The sequence below is a fragment of the Giraffa tippelskirchi genome, chromosome 9 (assembly GCF_054371585.1).
Source record: "Giraffa tippelskirchi isolate mGirTip1 chromosome 9, T2T-mGirTip1v1.2.pri, whole genome shotgun sequence".
Classification (NCBI taxonomy): domain Eukaryota; kingdom Metazoa; phylum Chordata; class Mammalia; order Artiodactyla; family Giraffidae; genus Giraffa; species Giraffa tippelskirchi.
Window position 1 is genome coordinate 101,164,467 of NC_137283.1, and position 18,800 is coordinate 101,183,266.

At 39.5% G+C, this 18,800-nt stretch overlaps 1 protein-coding gene across 4 annotated transcripts in view; it reads right to left on the reverse strand.

Annotated features, from left to right (window-relative positions):
* Positions 1 to 18,800, reverse strand: part of RFX6 (regulatory factor X6) — a 120,624-nt gene that overhangs the window by 47,094 nt on the left and 54,730 nt on the right. For 2 of the 4 annotated variants that reach the window (XM_081529568.1, XM_081529569.1), the window contains 3 exons: positions 3,655 to 4,393; positions 3,232 to 3,388; positions 366 to 489 (listed from right to left, as the gene is read on the reverse strand). In XM_081529568.1, coding sequence (XP_081385694.1) covers positions 366 to 489; positions 3,232 to 3,388; positions 3,655 to 4,207 — 834 coding nt within the window. In that variant the 5' untranslated portion in view covers positions 4,208 to 4,393. The remainder of the gene's footprint in view (positions 1 to 365; positions 490 to 3,231; positions 3,389 to 3,654; positions 4,394 to 18,800) is intronic. The other 2 variants (XM_081529570.1, XM_081529567.1) reach the window with 2 other exon arrangements.

The following is an 18,800-nucleotide window of genomic DNA, read 5'->3' on the forward strand; positions in this document are numbered from 1 at the left end:
CAAGATACTTGTCATTTCCACTTAAGTTTGCTTCTCAGTACAGGCCATACCATTCTTTTTAATGTATCCCTTTTTGAAGGGAATGGAGCTTCAAATGGAGCTTCTTTTAAGGTCACATTAAATATTCTGATAGCCAGGGTTCTAATATTTAAAACATATAGAATTACAGTTCAAGGTAAAACAAATAGTAGGTAAAATCTACATTAAACATATAGTAGTTCCAAATGCAGTCCTTAAGAGATTTCATTTACAAAACAGATTTCTTAATATTCTGTAAGAAAACTTGAACAGTTAAGTTTGTTTCCATGTTGTCCGCCTCACATGACTTTAGTTGTAAGGTAGTATAGCCAAAATGTGTCATTTACCTTTCCAAAGGTGGCCGCGCAGGCTGGCTCCAATTTCTCTTTCCTGCAGAAATCTAAATAGTGTGCATAAAGGATGCACCGTGGTAAGCAAACTCCTTCACATACAATGTAATTCTCTTCAAGCCTAAGAAAAAGGGCAAAGAATTAGTTCAAACCTTTTCCTTATTTCTTCTTTCCTTCCCCCCTCACATTGTTTTAGTGCTCCTTTTGAACACAGACTCTATATAAATGTGTTCATGAGCAGACATAAATAGACTTCTTTTATTCTGGATAATATTAAAAATACGATCACAAGTATTAAAGTTAGAAGAGCAAGAACCTCAATGAACACCTGTTAGTGCAGTTAAAACGCCCATGGCTAAGACAAAATCACTTCTGCCTGGTCCGTGTGCCCGAATAAGCCTTACTTCTGAGTAAATCTTCACTGTTCATCATGTTTTGCTCTGTGATAACCAAATATGAATAGTGAAATTGAAGGTGATGGTTTTTTAAAATAACATTCGTGAGAGGCTTCAGGTTGGCAGATGCCTACAATCTCTTACATTCACTCACAAACTAGTTCTGAACATTGAATAGTTAGGGAAGTATGGTGATACATTTATTTGCAAAATACATAAGAATAAATTAACTTTAAGTTTGAAATAGTACCAATTTATTTCTCTCTCTACCCTTTTTTGCTGTAATCAGTACTTATAATTACCTAAACGATCCTGTACTCATGAAACATAACGTTATTCTCTATAGATGTCTCCAAACATGACACTAAATTCGGTTCTATATTATAAACATAATCATATAATCTTTGAAAATTTAGAAATAATTCCATTTAATTTGGATACTAGCAATTGCAATTGCACACAATTAATATAAATGTAATAACACATATTTAAGTGTTACAAATACCTGAACAGCGATCAAGAAATCAAAACTTGTAGATTCTACTCTCAATTCTTCTACCCTTTCAGTAGATGATAATGGATAAAATTACTTACATTCTTTTTATGTACAGTAAAATCATAATTACTACTGTACAAGAGCAACGCAATATAGAATATACACTCAGCTTAAAATTGAGTGAAACTCTTCAAGATCTTTGATTTAACATGTTCCCAAGGTTTGTGAGATAAAAGCTACAGGATGTGTTTCCTGGGATTTGGTTCTTTTTTTTCCTTTGTCCTAGAAAGATGGAAATCCCAGTAAAATTTGCATACATAAAACCAAACACCTAGTTGACAGTGAAAATTGAAGCTACTCAAGCAGATTTTTTCACTTTAATTTTTAATTCTAATTTTTAACATCCCCACTATAATCTGTAATCATAAGGGAAAATTATCAAAAGGTAAATAACTCACATAGGTTTTTTTAAAACTATTTATCTCTTTGGGAGTGGGTGAGAATGTGGAAAGTTCAAACAAAAATGATGACACTTTATAGTCTCAAAACATATGAAAATTACTGAGAAATATTCAACTATTTAAACTATATTTAAATGACACATATAATGTCCACTTTTTCACCTGGCTATATTGATATTGTTGGCATTGTTTTTGTTTTCAAAATACTGACTAATCCTAGACATAAATACAATCTTAATTTTGGGTATGACTTTTTTCTTTAATTATAATGTATTTATATTTACAAAATAAAAACCCAAGTTTGTTTCCATTCACTCAAATTGAATGGAAGTGATCATTCAAAAAACCTTCATAATATATCTGAAGTCAAAACCTTTTTGCTTCAGTTATCCTAAAGAAAATAGTTGTTTCCTAAATATTTAAGGTAACTAGCTCAATTATTTACTGCTCTAGTATATTCTTAACTAATAAATGAGATATCAACTTCAATAGATAAGCCATAATTTTAGAAGGATATTAAGGCTATATTTCAAATGTTTGGAAGAATTAAGGACACAATCACAAACATTTAGTATATGCAAATTGTAATTCAATGTTTAAATGAAATAAAATGTACTAGTTTTTATTAAGATACTATTTTTTCTGTTGCATTTTTCTAAGATTTAGATCACATTTTACATATAAACAGATTGTGTAACTTACTAGCAAATAGACATTTTTACTTATTTGCATCCTATTTGGAATTTGGGAGGAAATTTCTTTACCCTACATAGGGAAGTTTAATATTATGTTTTTACTTTAGATTCTTCTTCCTTTTGAAACAATATTATAAAAGGTTCTGTAAGACCTTTATTTAGAGAGCCTACTGATAAACTCTTGGTTTTAGAAGATTTTCCACAAAATCTAATTAGTGATATTTCACTGTAATAAATCACATATAAAAGCTACTATAAAAATAGTTGAATATTTAAGTTAATAGCACCATTTTAACTGATTGATCTATGTCTTCTAGTTCAAACATATTTCATCTTATAGCTGAATTGATACACAATTGATTTACAATTTCGAATTTGCGCTCTATGGTAAAAGGTAATGTTAAGATCCTTCCTCTTTTTTAAGTTATTTTTAAGAATCATGTTTTATAAACATAAAACTACCAAGTAACAAATATATAAGGGCTGAGTTGGTTGCATGTTAAACAAATAAGTCATAAAAAATTCATTATTGCTTACATTCAAAGAAATTAGGATAATGAAATTACAACAAAGAAATTAGCCAATAATAAACAAAGTGATGGTTTTTATTTGCATTGCAGATCATTTTTCACTCATAACAGAATATATCTCTATACCAAAAATTCAGTGAAAACAATTTTTGGATGAATTTCTAATTGGTCTTTTAAACTCCTCCAAGAAAGTTTGAAAGAAACCAAATGGAGAAAAGCAAAGAATCTGAATATACTGACTTTAAAAATTCAACAGGTGTTACAGGTACCCTTGAGCGAGCCTTACCACTGCAAGGTGAGCTGGGTCTGCTTCTTTTTATCCTTCATAATCTGCGTGATGGTTTTCTTCTGAGAGAGGTGTGGATCGGTTGCTTTGGTTTTGCTGTCTGAATTATCCGCATCCTCTTCTTCGGAGGAAAAGCTACCATTGCTTAAATGCATTTCTGATTGCCAGTTGAAAAGATGATAAGGAAAACCAGAATGTAAAATCAATTAATTAGCCCCTAAATGTATCTTGGCGTCAAACGGGGTGGCCTATGGGGGGTTTCCGGAGGAGAGTTATACAAAATCCCTTAGACAATTTCTATTTGACCAGCATTTTCCTAGGGGAAACACATGTACGTTTGCGATGTGTTTATCTTTATTACCGGAGGCCCTCTTAAAACTGCATCCGAGTCCCAGTTACGTCCCGGGAGGGCAGAGCACTCACCGGCTTTAACTCCCCCGGGCAGCTCCGGGTCGTCAGCTTTCTCCCCGCTGTCCAGCGCGCGCCCCGGCTGCGCTTCGGCCGCCAGGTACACCCTTTCTTCGGGGTAAACGAGCAAACCCTTGCCCAGAAGCTGCACACAACACTCCTCCTGAACTTCGGGGGAAACCGGGGGAGAAGCCTGCGCCTGCAGGAAGGCGTCTTCCAGCTCCGGGACCTTGGCCATCCTCCTGGCCGCCGAGACTTGGGCACCAGCCGCTCGACCGGCGCCCAGCGGAGCCGGGAGGCCGGGGCGGGGCGGGGCGGGGCGGGGCGGGGCGGGGCTGGGGACCCGGGGCCGCTGGGGCGGAGACGGAGGCCGCGGCTCAGGATCCCCCCGGCGTCGCGGAGAAGGAAGGCCCGGCCCAGGTACAGCTCTGACCGCCCAGGGAACCGGGTGGGCCGAGGCGGGACTGCCTGTCTCCACCTGTCTGCCCTCCTGACAGATGCTCTGCTCAGAACTCACTTCCTCACCTGCGCGCGTCAAGCCTGAGCAATGAAGTCCCTCTCCCCTCATCTCCTTCGCGCTGTTTCCTCTTCTACCATCTTGAGCTGGGACCGAGGACACTTTTCCACACCCAAAGCTCTCCAAAGAACCGAGAAAGCGACATTGTCATCTGGGGGGGGCGGGGAGGGGAGAAGCAACTCTCCCCACCTCTACTCTCAGGTGACATCAAGGATGCTTCAGGGGACAGCACTGAATCTGCACGAAGAGACCAGAAGAGGGGAATCCCAGAGCACCGCTCAGTCTTTGCATAACATGGCCTGGGTCGATTTATTCCCAGAGTAATCCTGGGCGGTGGGGGGTGTGGGGTGGGGGGTGGTGAGGGGTCTTCTCAGTGACCTGGACAGACGCCATCTCGGCCCACAAGTGGGAAGACTGCCTTGCTCCCCAGCGCAGAATGCCTGCCTCTCTGCCCTCTGGGGATCTGGCTCTGAGCTTAGAGGAAAAGATGCATCCACTCTCTACATATTTTGTAATTTAAACGCGTCCCTGACGATTCCTCACCCCTCATTCCTGGTAGTAGTGCAATGGACGTTTGCGGAAATGAAAAAATGAAGTTGCCACATTTCATTTCCAATCTAAAATGCCGAGATAGTCGTGTATGGGGAAAAACATCTTGTTCTCTCTTTAAGAAGAAATCAGTAGACTTGGGCTCTGTGTTGCCCCATTCACACAGAATCTTTCCTTCCATCCGCCTTCTGTTCTTTTGACAGATATTGCCCTGTGCTTACTATCTGTATATTTGGTGCTCTCCAGAGAGAGCAAATATTTTGCTTTCATTTACACTGCTTCACCACAACCTGCAGCCTGCCATCCTCATTTGGAGCATTAGTAAGATAAATCACTCCTGAAATTTAACAATATTAAACTATATTATATCCAGATATAACATGGAAAAAGCAAAATGGGACCCAAGGTGGTGGATAGCTGAAGGGTGGATTATAGGTGGGAGTAAAACAATCTAAGAGCATTACTTTGCCAAAGTGGCTAAGGTTATGAGTGCATTTGACCCTCACCCATTTTTCAGCATAACTTATGGGAAAGTCACTACTTCTCTGTCAGAGATTTTCTCCTGGTACCTCCAGAGCCTGGATCTAGGCTGGGGCCATCCATATATCCAGGCACCCAAAGCTCTAAGTCTATACCACCACCACTCCCTACAACCTTGAGTATCAGTCTCCTCTACCCAGTACCCCTTCTCTGCAAAGCCTCAGAGCTTTCTCAGTCCATGGGGCTCAGCCCTACAATGCTAAAGTTTAGAATGTTCCTTTTTTACAGAGACACCCTGAGACTCACTCTATAAAGGAAGTCCTAGTGGTTAACTGTACACAGAAAGACTCTGTCCACTTGTATCACATAATCAGAAGAAAAACATTCAAGAAAATTACTGGGGTTTAAAAATAGCTTTTTAAAAATATCACTTGATGTCCAGGTTGTATGTGTGTGTGTGTATGTCATACAGACACTAAGTGAATATCTGGCAATTATCCAGTTGAATTGATCAGCAAAAACACAAACCATTTAAGGCCCCAAGTGAACTTTCTGCTTTATTTTTAAGTAAACTCTTTCCCCCTAACAAAGTAATATGTAAATTCTTTGTACTACTGGTCAGAAATAAAAATCTGAAAGACTTATCATAAGTAAAGAAATTGAATCAGTAATAAAAACATTTCCAACAATAAAAGCCTAGGACAAGAGGACTTGAATGCTGAATTATACCAAATGTTTAAAAAAGAGTTCATACCAATCCCTCTCAGATGAAGTAAGAGTGGTACTTTGAGAAGGGAAAAAAAAAAGCTTTTATCATCCTAAATTGCCATTTGTGATTATCATAATTTGAGCTCCTAAGAACAATGATTTAGAGACATAAAAGTGATAAGCAAGTCCAAAAAAAAAAAAAAAAATCCTAGGCAGGAAAATAGGTAGATATATAAAATGACCTTTTAAAATAATGCTTCTAAACATTTTGTTTTTTTATATTCCCATTGAGAAATTTGCATAAGCCATAGATTCTCTTCCCAGAAGATAAAAGCACAGGCATATGCTCACATACACACACATACAAAATTCTGTATGCATTACAGATCTCAAACAAAGAATATCTGAAAAAGTTTACTCTGTTTGAATAAAACAGCCCAACGATATACGAGAAAGGAGATTCTTGGAAGTTCCTAAATGAGAGTCTCTTCATGACTGGAGGCACCACATTAAAGGGGAAAGGACTTGGGAGTCAGATACACTGGCACTCATTCTGCTAGTGACCCTGGGCACTTAACCTTTCTGTTTCTTTCTCTCTAAACTGGAAAAAATAGTAACTATCTGTAGCAGACTCATGGGGGCTGTCTCAGATCCTCTTGGGTCCCCCTCACATTTTTGAGCTACCCTTTCTCCAGCTTCAACGTCCTTTTGTTTCCAGTAACCAGCTCTGCCACCACCACCACCCGAAAGCACCCGAGACTCTTCTTTGGAGGAAATGCCCTTGGCTACCAGACCACCTTTGCCCACAGGCAGAGTGAGCCCCAGCACCTCAGTGTTTATACAGCCCCTGAATAGCCCTTAGCTAATGACTGACAATGAAGGAAAATAAAAGTCTAGCTCATTGACCTAGTGGTAGATAAATATGAGCTGCAGTTTACAATCCAGAGTTCCTCTGTGGCATCAGGCTGAAGCATCATCTGCTGGACTACTCCTGGAAGCCTGTTTTTTTCTTTTATTCCTTTTTTTATTTTATTAGCTTTTTAAATTAGAGGATAACCAGTTTACACTATTATGATGGTTTTTTGCCATACTTCAACATGAATGGGCATTAGATATCCATATATGCCCTCCCTCTTGAAACACCTCCCACCTTCCTCCCCATCCCACCCCTCTAAGTTGTCATAGAGCACTGGCTTTGGGTTTCCAGCATAATCCATCAAACTCCCACTGTGTTGTACTTTGCATATGGTAATGTGTATGTTTCAATGCTATTCTTCTCATATCATCCCACCCTCTCCTTCCCCTACTGTGTCCAAAATGTCCATGTCTTCTTTCCTGCCCTGCAAGTTGGATCGCCAGCACTATCTAGATTCCATATACATGTGTTAATACATGATATTTGTCTTTCTCTTTCTGACTTAACTTCACTTTGTATAATAGGCTCTAGGTTCCTCCACCTCATTAGAACTGACTCAAATGCATTCCTTTTTATAGTTAAGTAATATTTCATTATGTATATATACCACAACCTCCTTATCCATTCATCTGTTGATGGACATTGAGGTTGTGGAAACACATTCTTATTTGGCTTCTTCCTCTCCTCTGTCCTCCTGCCCCATCCCTTGTTTCTCCTCAAAACAGTTTCTTAAAAATCACATTTGTAGATGACTGCTTGACTCATGTTCTGCTGACACAAGATACCACGTTATAGCACAGATGTAAGAATTAAATTAAACATCGTGAAGAAGAACCTAGGTGTGTTCTTTTTTATGACAGTGACTGGAACAGTAAGCACTCAATAAAAGGTATCTAATATTTTTATTCTGAAACTTTAGATCCTTTTAGCACTCATAGGCAAAAAAAAAAAAAAAAAGAAAGAAATTTTCTCTTTCATTGCAGAATGATTCTGACAAACATTTAGCTCCTTGCCCGGACTCTTTCTGGGCTTTGAATTTGATGCTCTTCTTCACACTTTTAATATATACAAAAATTAACTCAAAATGGATCAGAGACCTAAATACAAGAGCTAAAACTGTATGACTCTTAAAAGGAAATCTAAGTGTAAATCTTCATCACCTTAGATTAAGCAGATATTTCTTAAATATAACAACAAAAACACAGCAACAAACAAAAAAAGATGAATTGAACTGCACTAAAATGTGTACATCAAGGAACACACTATCAAGAAAGTGAAAACACATAGAATGACAGAACATTTAAAAATCAATTACCTGATAAAGATCTAGTACCCCAAATATCTAAATAATTGTTATAATTCAACAATGAAAAGATAGTAGCCCAATTTAAAGATGAGCCAAAGGTTTGAATAGACATTTCTCCACAGAAGGTAAACAAATGTCCAATAAGCACATGAAAGGATGTTCAATATCATTATCCTTAGGGAAATGCAAATCAAAACCACAATGAGATAGCACTTTACCCCCATTAGGATGGTTATAATGTTTTAAAGGAAAAGGAAGGTAAGATATAGAGAAACTGGAAGTCTCATACATTGCTGATGAGCATGTAAAATGTAGCCACTATAGAAAACAGTTTGGCAGTTCCTCTAATATTTAAACATGAAGCTACTATTTGTGGTTGTTGTTCAGTTGCTAAGTCATACCCAACTCATTGTGACCCTGTGGACTGGAGCACACCAGGTTTTCCTGTCTTTATCTCCCAGAGTTTGCTCAAACTCATGTCATGTCATATGATGGAGCTACTATATGACCCAGTAATTCCATTCTTATATATTTACCCAAGAGAACAGAAAACATATGTTCCCACCAAAAGATAAGTATGAATGTTTGTAGCATAATTATGCATAATAGTCAAAGCAGATACCACCCAGTGTCTATCACTATTGAGTAGATTAATAAAATGTGGTATATTCATTAAAAGGAATCGTACTTAGCTATAAAAATAATGAAGAACTTATGTATGCTACAATATGGGTGAAAATCAAAAATATAATGGTAAATGAATGAAGTCAAATATAAAGGCCACATATTGTATGAGTCCATCTGTATGAAATGTCCAGAATAAACAATTCCATAAAGACAGAAAGTATATTAGCGATTGTGAGTGGCTGGAGGTGGGGTATTGGGAAGTGACTACTTAATGTATATGGGGTTTCCTTTGGGGGCAATGAAAACATTCTGGAATTAGTAGAGTTGGTTGTACAACATTGTGAATATGCTAAAAACAAACAAACACTGAATCATATACTTCAAAATGGTTAAAATGGTGGATTTTATATCAATAAAGAAAAAAGTTTAAATGGGTAAGTTCAGTGTTATAAGGATACCTTACCAGATAACAAGGACTATTTAATCCAAAACTTTGCTATGAAGAAAATTAGAAAGTTTGGAAAAACTTCCCAGGCTTATTCTTAAAATATGAGCTATTAGTTTTGCTACCATCTTATAGATTTCAATCAATTATGTCTACATCTTTCTTCAAGTCTAATTCCTTTGTCCTTCAGTCTTGATTATGCCAGGTTAATTTTTTTCTTCTTTCTTTCCTACCTTCCTTTTTCCCTTCCTTCCCTCCTTCCCTCCTCCCTCCATCCCTCCCTCTCTCTCTGTCTTTCTTGTCCTCATTGCATGTAGGATGAGAAAGAAGTACTAGAAAACAAAGAACATGGAGGAGAGAAAGAAAGAAAAAGAAGGGTCAAGAAATAGTTGAGAGGATTGAGGGAGTCAGTAAAAACGACAAACATGTAATATGTCCCACTGAAGGCATACACTCTGAGAAAACCATAATCGAAAGACACATTTACCTCAGTGATCATAGCAGCATCGTTTACAACAGCCAGGACATGGAAGCAACCTAAATGTCCATCAACAGATGAGTGGATAAAGAAGATGTGGTACATACAGGCAGTGGAATGTTAGCCATAAAAAAGAATGAATTTGAGTCAGCTCTAGCGAAGTGGATGGACCTAGAGCCTGTTAAACAGTGAAGTATGTCAGAAAGAGAAAAACAATTACAGTATAGTAACACATATGTATGGAATTTAGAGAAGTGATATTGATGAATCTACTTGCAGGGAAAGGATGGAGACAGATGTAGAGAATGGACTTGTGGACACAGTAGGGGATGGAGAGAGTGGGATGAATAAAGGAAGCAGCATCAACATATATACACTATCAGATATAAGATGGATAGCAGGTGAGAAGTTGCTGTGTAGCACAGAAGGTCCAGTCTGGTCCTCTGTGATGACCTAGAGGGATGGGCTGGGGGAGGGGAGGGAGGCTACAGAAGAAGGGGATGTATGTATAATTATGACTGATTTGCATTGTTATCAGAAGCGAGGCGGCTGCGACGGCTCGGCGCAGAAGCGTGGCCGAGAGGAGCTAGGCCGGGCCGGGGCCGGGAGCCGGGGGCGGCGGCCGAGAGGGGCTAGGCCCGGCCGGGGCCCGGGGGCCGGGGGCGGCGGCCGAGAGGGGCTAGGCCGGCCTGGGGCCGGGTACGGCGGCTGACAGGGCCTAGGCTGGGCGGGGGGCTGGGGCCGGTGTCGGTGGCGGCGGCAAGAGGAATTACCCAAGGCCCAAGGTAAGAGAAACCCAAGTAAGACGGTAAGTGTTGCGAGAGAGCATCAGAGGGCAGACACACTAAAATTAAAACTACAGAAAACTAGCTAATCTGATCACACGGACCACAGCCTTGTCTATCTCAGTGAAACTAAGCCATGCCGTGTGGGGCCACCCAAGACGGATGGGTCATGGTGGAGAGGTCTGACAGGAAGTGGTCCACTGGAGAAGGGCATAGCAAACCACTTCAGTATTCTTGCCTTGAGAACCCCAAGAACAGTATGAAAAGGCAAAAGGATACGACACTGAAAGATGAACTCCCCAGGTCAGTAGGTGCCCCATATGCTAATGGAGATCAGTGGAGCAATAACTCCAGAAAGAATGATGGGATGGAGCCAAAGCAAAAATGATACCCAACTGTGGATCTGACTGGTGATAGACGCACAGTCCGATGCTGTAAAGAGCAATATTGCACAGGAACCTGGAATGTTAGGTCCATGAATCAAGGCAAACTGGAAGTGGTCAAACAGGAGATGGCAAGAGTGAACGTCGACATTCTAGGAATGAGCAAACTAAGATGGACTGGAATGGGTGAATTTAACTCAGATGACCATTATATCTACTACTGTGGGCAAGAATCCCTTAGAAGAAATGGAGTAGCCATCATGGTCAACAAAAAAGTCCGAAATGCAGTACTTGGATGCAATCTCAAAAACGACAGAATGATCTCTGTTCGCTTCCAAGGCAAACCATTCAATATCACGGTAATCCAAGTCTATGCCCCGACCAGTAACGCTGAAGAAGCTGAAGTTGAACGGTTCTATGAAGACCTACAAGACCTCCTAGAACTAACACCCAAAAAAGATGTCCTTTTCATTATAGGGGACTGGAATGCAAAAGTAGGAAGTCAAGAAACACCTGGCGTAACAGGCAAGTTTGGCCTTGGAGTACAGAATGAAGCAGGGCAAAGGCTAATAGAGTTTTGCCATGAGAACGCACTGGTCATAGCAAACACCCTATTCCAACAACACAAGAGAAGACTCTACACGTGGACATCACCAGATGGTCAACACCGAAATCAGATTGATTATATTCTTTGCAGCCAAAGATGGAGAAGCTCTATACAGTCAGCAAAAACAAGACCAGGAGCAGACTGTGGCTCAGATCATGAACTGCTTATTGCCAAATTCAGACTTAAATTGAAGAAAGTAGGGAAAACCACTAGACCATTCAGGTATGACCTAGATCAAATCCCTTATGAGTATACAGTGGAAGTGACAAATAGATTTAAGGGACTAGACCTGATAGACAGAGTGCCTGACGAACTATGGACAGAGGTTCGTGACATTGTACAGGAGACAGGGATCAAGAAAATCCCCATGGAAAAGAAATGCAAGAAAGCAAAATGGCTGCCTGAGGAGGCCTTACAGATAGCTGGGAAGAGAAGAGAAGCAAAAAGCAAAGGAGAAAAGGAAAGATATTCCCATCTCAATGCAGGGTTCCAAAGAATAGCAAGGAGAGATAAGAAAGCCTTCCTCAGTGATCAGTGCAAAGAAATAGAGGAAAACAACAGATTGGGAAAGACTAGAGATCTCTTCAAGAAAATTAGAGATACCAAAGGAACATTTCATGCAAAGATAAGCTCAATAAAGGACAGAAATGGTATGGACCTAACAGAAGCAGAAGATATTAAGAAGAGATGGCAAGAATACACAGAAGAACTGTACAAAAAAGATCTTCACGACTCAGATAATCACGATGGTGTGATCACTCACCTAGAGCCAGACATCCTGGAATGTGAAGTCAAGTGGGCCTTGAAAAGCATCACTACGAACAAAGCTAGTGGAGGTGATGTAATTCCAGTTGAGCTATTTCAAATCCTCAAAGGTGATGCTGTGAAAGTGCTGCACTTGATATGCCAGCAAATTTGGAAAACTCAGCAGTGGCCACAGGACTGGAAAAGGTCAGTTTTCGTTCCAATCCCAAAGAAAGGCAATGCCAAAGAATGCTCAAACTACCGCACAATTGCACTCATCTCACATGCTAGTAAAGTAATGCTCAAAATTCTCCAAGCCAGGCTTCAGCAATACGTGAACCGTGAACTTCCAGATGTTCAAGCTGGTTTTAGAAAAGGCAGAGGAACCAGAGATCAAATTGCCAATATCCGCTGAATCATTGAAAAAGCAAGAGAGTTCCAGAAAAACATCTATTTCTGCTTTATTGACTCTGCCAAAGCCTTTGACTGTGTGGATCACAATAAACTGTGGAAAATTCTGAAAGAGATGGGAATACCAGACCATCTGACCTGTCTCTTGAGAAACCTGTATGCAGGTCAGGAAGCAACAGTTAGAACTGGACATGGAACAACAGACTGGTTCCAAATAGGAAAAGGAGAATGTCAAGGCTGTATATTGTCACCCTGCTTATTTAACTTATATGCAGAGGACATCATGAGAAACGCTGGGCTGGAAGAAACACAAGCTGGAATCAAGATTGCCGGGAGAAATATCAATAACCTCAGATATGCGGATGACACCACCCTTATGGCAGAGAGTGAAGAAGAACTAAAGAGCCTATTGATGAAGGTGAAGGAGGAGAGTGAAAAAGTTGGCTTAAAGATCAACATTCAGAAAACTAAGATCATGGCATCTGGTCCCATCACTCCATGGGAAATAGATGGGGAAACAGTGGAAACAGTGTCAGACTTTATTTTTGGGGGCTCCAGAATCACTACTGATGGTGACTGCAGCCATGAAATTAAGAGACGCTTACTCCTTGGAAGGAAGGTTATGGCCAACCTAGATGGCATATTTAAAAGCAGAGACATTACTTTGCCAACAAAGGTCCGTCTAGTCAAGGCTATGGTTTTTCCAGTGGTCATGTATGGATGTGAGAGTTGGATGGTGAAGAAAGCTGAGCACCGCAGAATTGATCCTTTTGAGCTGTGGTGTTGGAGGAGACTCTTGAGAGTCCCTTGGACTGCAAGGAGATCCAATCAATCCATCCTAAAAGAGATCAATCCTGGGTGTTCATTGGAAGGTCTGATGTTGAAGCGGAAACTCCAATACTTTGGCCACCTCATGCGAAGGGTTGACTCATTGGAAAAGATCCTAATGCTGGGTAGGATTGGGGGTGGGAGGAGAAGGGGACGACAGAGGATGAGATGGTTGGATGGCATCACTGACTCAATGAACATGGGTTTGGGTAGACTCCGGGAGTTGGTGATGGACAGGGAGGCCTGGCGTGCTGCAGTTCTTGGGGTCTCAAAGAGTCGGATACGGCTGAGCGACTGAACTGAACTGAACTGAACTGAACTGAACTGCATTGTTATATGGCAGAAACCAACATAAGAGTGTAAAATTTTTTTTCAATATTTAAATAAAAAATAGGAAAAAAAGAAAAAGGATATATCCAGCTGGTCAGAACGTTGTAGATTACTCCTCTTTACATGTAGGCAGAATCACCTTCTTTTCACAATAGCAAATCAATATAAGATTCCAATTAATTCGGGAAAAATCCAAGTAAGGGAGTTCAAGAAAACTATAAAGAGATTTCATCTGAGCAGTGTTCAGGACTGGGAAAGGGAATGTGCCCTTGGAAATAGGGTAAATGGCAGATACTAATGTTATCAAATTGCCAACATCCATCGGATTATAGAAAAAGCAAGAGAATTCCAGAAAAAACATCTACTTCTGCTTCATTGACTATGCTAAAGCTTTTGACTGTGTGGAACACAACAAACTGTGGAAATTATTAAAGAGATGGGAATACCAGACCACTTTCCCTGCCTCCTGTGAAACCTGTATGCAGGTCAAGAAGCAACAGTTAGAACCAGACCTGGAACAACACACTGGTTCCAAATTGGGAAAGGAGTACGTCAAGGCTATATATTGTCACCCTGCTTATTTAACTTATATGCAGAGTACATCATGCAAAATTCTGGGCTGGATGAAGCACAAGCTGGAATCAACATTGCCGGGAGAAGTATCAATAACCTCAGATATGCAGATGACACCACCTTTATGGCAGAAAGCGAAGAGGAACTGAAGAGCCTCAACTGAAGAGCCTCTTGATGAAAGTGAAAAAGGAGAGTGAAAAAACTGGCTTGAAACTCAATATTCAAAAAACCAAGATCATGGCATCCAGTCCATAACTTCAAGGCAAATAGATGGGGAAACAATGGAAACCATGACAGACTTTATTTTCTTGGGCTCCAAAATCACCTCAGATGGTGACTGCGGCCATGAAATTAAAAGACGCTTGCTTCTTGGAAGAAAAGCTATGACCAACCTCAACAGCATATTAAAAAGCAGAGACATCACTTTGTGTAGTCAAAGCTATGTTTTTCCAATAGTCATGTATGGAAGTGAGAGTTGAACCATAAAGAAGGCTGAGTACTGAAGAACTGATGCTTTTGAACTGTGGTGCTGGAGAAAGCTCTTGAGAGTTCCTTGGACTGCAAGGCGATCACACCAGTTAATCCTAAACAAAATCAATCCTGTATATTCATCGAAAGGACTGATGCTGAAGCTGAAGCTCCAATACTCTGCCCACCTGATGCAAAGAGCCAACTCATTAGAAAAGACCCTGATGCTGGGAAAGATTGAAGGCAGGAGAAAAGGACAACAGAGGACAAAATGGTTGGATGGCATCATCGACTCAGTGGACATGAGTTTGAGCAAGGGAGATGGTGAAGGACAGGGAAGCCTGGCATGCTGCAGTCCATGTGGTTGCAAAGAGTTGAACATAACTAAGTGACTGAACAACAACAACAACAAAATGTTATTTAATCTCCGCTTTATTTATTTAATGTCTCCAGGTGGCCGTAGTCATAAGGAACCCACCTGCCAATGCAGAAGACATGAGACGTGGGTTCCATTCCTGGGTTGGGAAGATCCCAGAAGAGGAAATGGCAACCCACTTCAGTATCTTTGCCTGGAGAATCCCATGGACAGAGGAGTCTAGGGGGCTACAGTCCATGGGGTCGCAAAGAGGCAGACATGACTGAAGCGACTTGGCATGCACACACTATTTATTTAAGGGCTTCCCTCGTGGTTCAGTCCGTGAAGAATCCACTTGTAATGCAGGAGACTTCCAGCAATGCGATAGACCAGGATTCAATCCCTGAGTTGGAAAGATGCCCTGGAAGAGGGCATAGCAACCCACTCCAGTGTTCTTGCCTGGAGAATCCTGTGGAGAGAGGAGCCTGGTGGGCTATAGTCCATAGGGTTGCAAAGAGTTGGACATGACTGAAGTGACTTAACACGCAATGTTATTTAAAGGAAGGATCAACATTGCCTGGTGACAGGTCTTGGATGAAAAAGAAATGTTATTTCCCAGGTTGCAGTTTTTAGGAACTATGAAGGAAAATAAAAAGTACTGGTATTTTCTATGTAAAATAGTCACTCAGCTTCTTATTTGACTCTGAGCCAGAACTCACTGTAGCTACTGTCAAACACAGTTACCAGACAATTTTGTAAATAACAGTTAACTCTTTTACCACTATCATTCCAAATATAGACAGAGACTTAAGCTTGAATTGAGGTCAATAGCTAATAACAGTCCTGAGCCAGAAGTGACTCTAGTGAGAGAGTGCGTCTCAACCACATTCAGGTGTCCAGACATTTCACTAGATTTTCCTTAGGGTTGTAATAAGATGTTCTTCTTGCCTTGTAACTCTCCATACTATAAACCTGGAAAATATGTTTATTTCTTATTCAATATGTAGTTTGGAAAGGTAAAAATGCCAGGGTAGACAGTACATAGGTACGTGTTACGTTACTCACTTTATTTTTTTCTAAATCAAAACTGTTTCAAAAAAACTTTTTTAAAGCAGGGTAAATTTTATCTTTAGTAAAAGTTGACCTATGTTTTTTTAAAACATTTATTTATTTTTATTGAAGGACAATTACAGAATTTTGTTGTTTTCTGTCAAGTTTCAACATGAATCAGCCATAGGTATACATATATCCCCTCCCTTTTGAACCTCCATCCTATCTCCTGCCCTATCCCACCCCTCTAGGTTGATACAGAGCCCCTGTTTGAGTTTCCTGAGCCATACAGCAAATTCCTGTTGGCTATCCATTTTACATACAGTAATGTAAGTTTCCATGTTACTCTTACCATACATCTCACCCTCTCTTCCCCTCTCCCCATGTCCACAAGTATTCTCTATGTCTGTTTCTCCATTGTTGCACTGTAAATAAATGCTTCAGTAGCATTTTTCTAGATTCCATATATATATGTTGGAATATGATATTTATCTTTCTCTTTCTGACCTACTTCACTCTGTATAATAGATTCTAGGTTCATCCACCTCATTAGAACTGACTCAAATGTGTTTCTTTTTATGGCTGAGTAATATTCCATTGTGTATATGGGCCACAACTTCTTTATCCATTCATCTGTTGAAGGACATTAGGTTACTTCCAAGTTCTAGCTGTTGTAAATAGTGCTGCAGTGAACAATGAGATACATGTCTCTTTTTCAATTTTGGTTTCCTCAGGGTATATGCCTACGAATGAGATTGCTGGGTCATATGGTGATTTTATTACTAGTTTTTTAAGGAATTTACATACCATCTTCCATAGTGGCTATATCAATTTACATTCTCACAAACAATGCAAGAGCATTCCCTTTTCTCCATACCCTCTCCAGCATTAATTGTAGACTTTTTGATGATGGCCATTCTGACCGGTGTGAGGTGATATCTCATTGTAGTTTTGATTTGCATTTCTCTAATAATGAGCAATGTTGAGCATCTTTTCATGTGTTTGCTAGCCATCTGTATGTCTTCTTTGGAGAAATGTCTGTTTATGTCTTTTCCCCACTTTTTGATTGGGTTGTTTGTTTTTCTGGTATTGAGTTGTATGAGCTGCTTGTACATTTTGGAAATTAATTCTTTGTCAGTTGTTTCATTTGCTACTATTTTCTCCCATTCCGAGGGTTGTCTTTTCACCTTGCTTATAGTTTCCTTTGCTGTGCAAAAGCTTTTACGTTTAATCAGGTCCCACTTGTTTACTTTTGTTTTTATTTCTGTTACTCTAGGAGGTGGATCATAGAGGATCTTGCCTTGATTTATGTCATTGAGTGTTCTGCCTATGTTTTCCTCTAAGAGTTTTATAGTTTCTGGTCTTACATTTAGTTCTTTAATCCATTTTGAGTTTATCTTTGTGTATGGTGTTAGGAAGTGTTCTAATTTCATTCTTTTACATGTAGGTGTCCAGTTTTCTTGGCACCATTTATTGAAGAGGCTTTCTTTGCTCCATTGTATATTCTTGCCTCCTTAATCAAAAATAAGGTACCCATAGGTGCATGGGTTTATTTCTTGGCTTTCTGTCTTGTTCCTATGGTCTATATTTCTGTTTTTGTGCCATACCATACTGTCTTGATGACTGTAGCTTTGTAGTATAATCTGAAGTCAGGAAGGTTGATTCCTCCAGCTCCATTCTTCTTTCTCAAAACTGCTTTGGCTATTCGGGGTCTTTTGTTAAATTTTTTGTTCTAGTTCTGTGAAAAGGGCCATTGGTAACTTGATGGGGATCTCATTGAATCAGTAGATTGTGTTCGATTTTATAGTCATTTTCACAATATTGATTCTTCCTACCCAGGAACATAGAATATCTCTCCATCTGTTTATGTCATTTTTGATTTCTTCCATTAGTGTCTTATAATTTTCTGTATACAGTTCTTTTGTCTCCTTAGGTAAGTTTATTCCTAGATCTTTTATTTTTTTTGTTGCAATGGTGAATGGGATTGATTTCTTAATTTCCCTGATTTTTAATTATTAGTATATAGAAATGCAAGTGATTTGTGTATTGATTTTGTATCCTGCAACTTTGCTAAATTCTCTGATTAGCTCTAATAATTTTCTGATACTATCTTTAGGATTTTTTATGTACAGTATCATGTCATCTGCAAAGAGTGAGAGCTTTACTTCTTTTCCGATCTGGATTCCTTGTATTTCTTTTTCTTCTCTGATTGTTGTAGCTAGGACTTTCAAAACTATGCTGAATGATAGTGGCAAAAGTGGACATTCTTGTCTTGTTCCTGATCTTAGGTGGAATGCTTTTAGTTTTTCAGTATTGAGAATAATGTTTGCTGTAGGCTTATCATATATGGCCTTAACTATGTTGAGGTAGGTTCCTTGTATGCCCATTTTTTGAAGAGTTTTGATCATAAATGGGTGCTGAATTTTGTCAAAGGCTTTTTCTGTATCCATTGAGATTATCATATGGTTTTTATCTTTCAATTTGTTAATATGGTGTATCACATTGATTGATTTGTGTATATTGAAGAATCCTTGCATCCCTGGAATAAACCCAACTTGATCACAGTGTATGAGCATCTTGATGTTTTGCTGAATTCTGTTT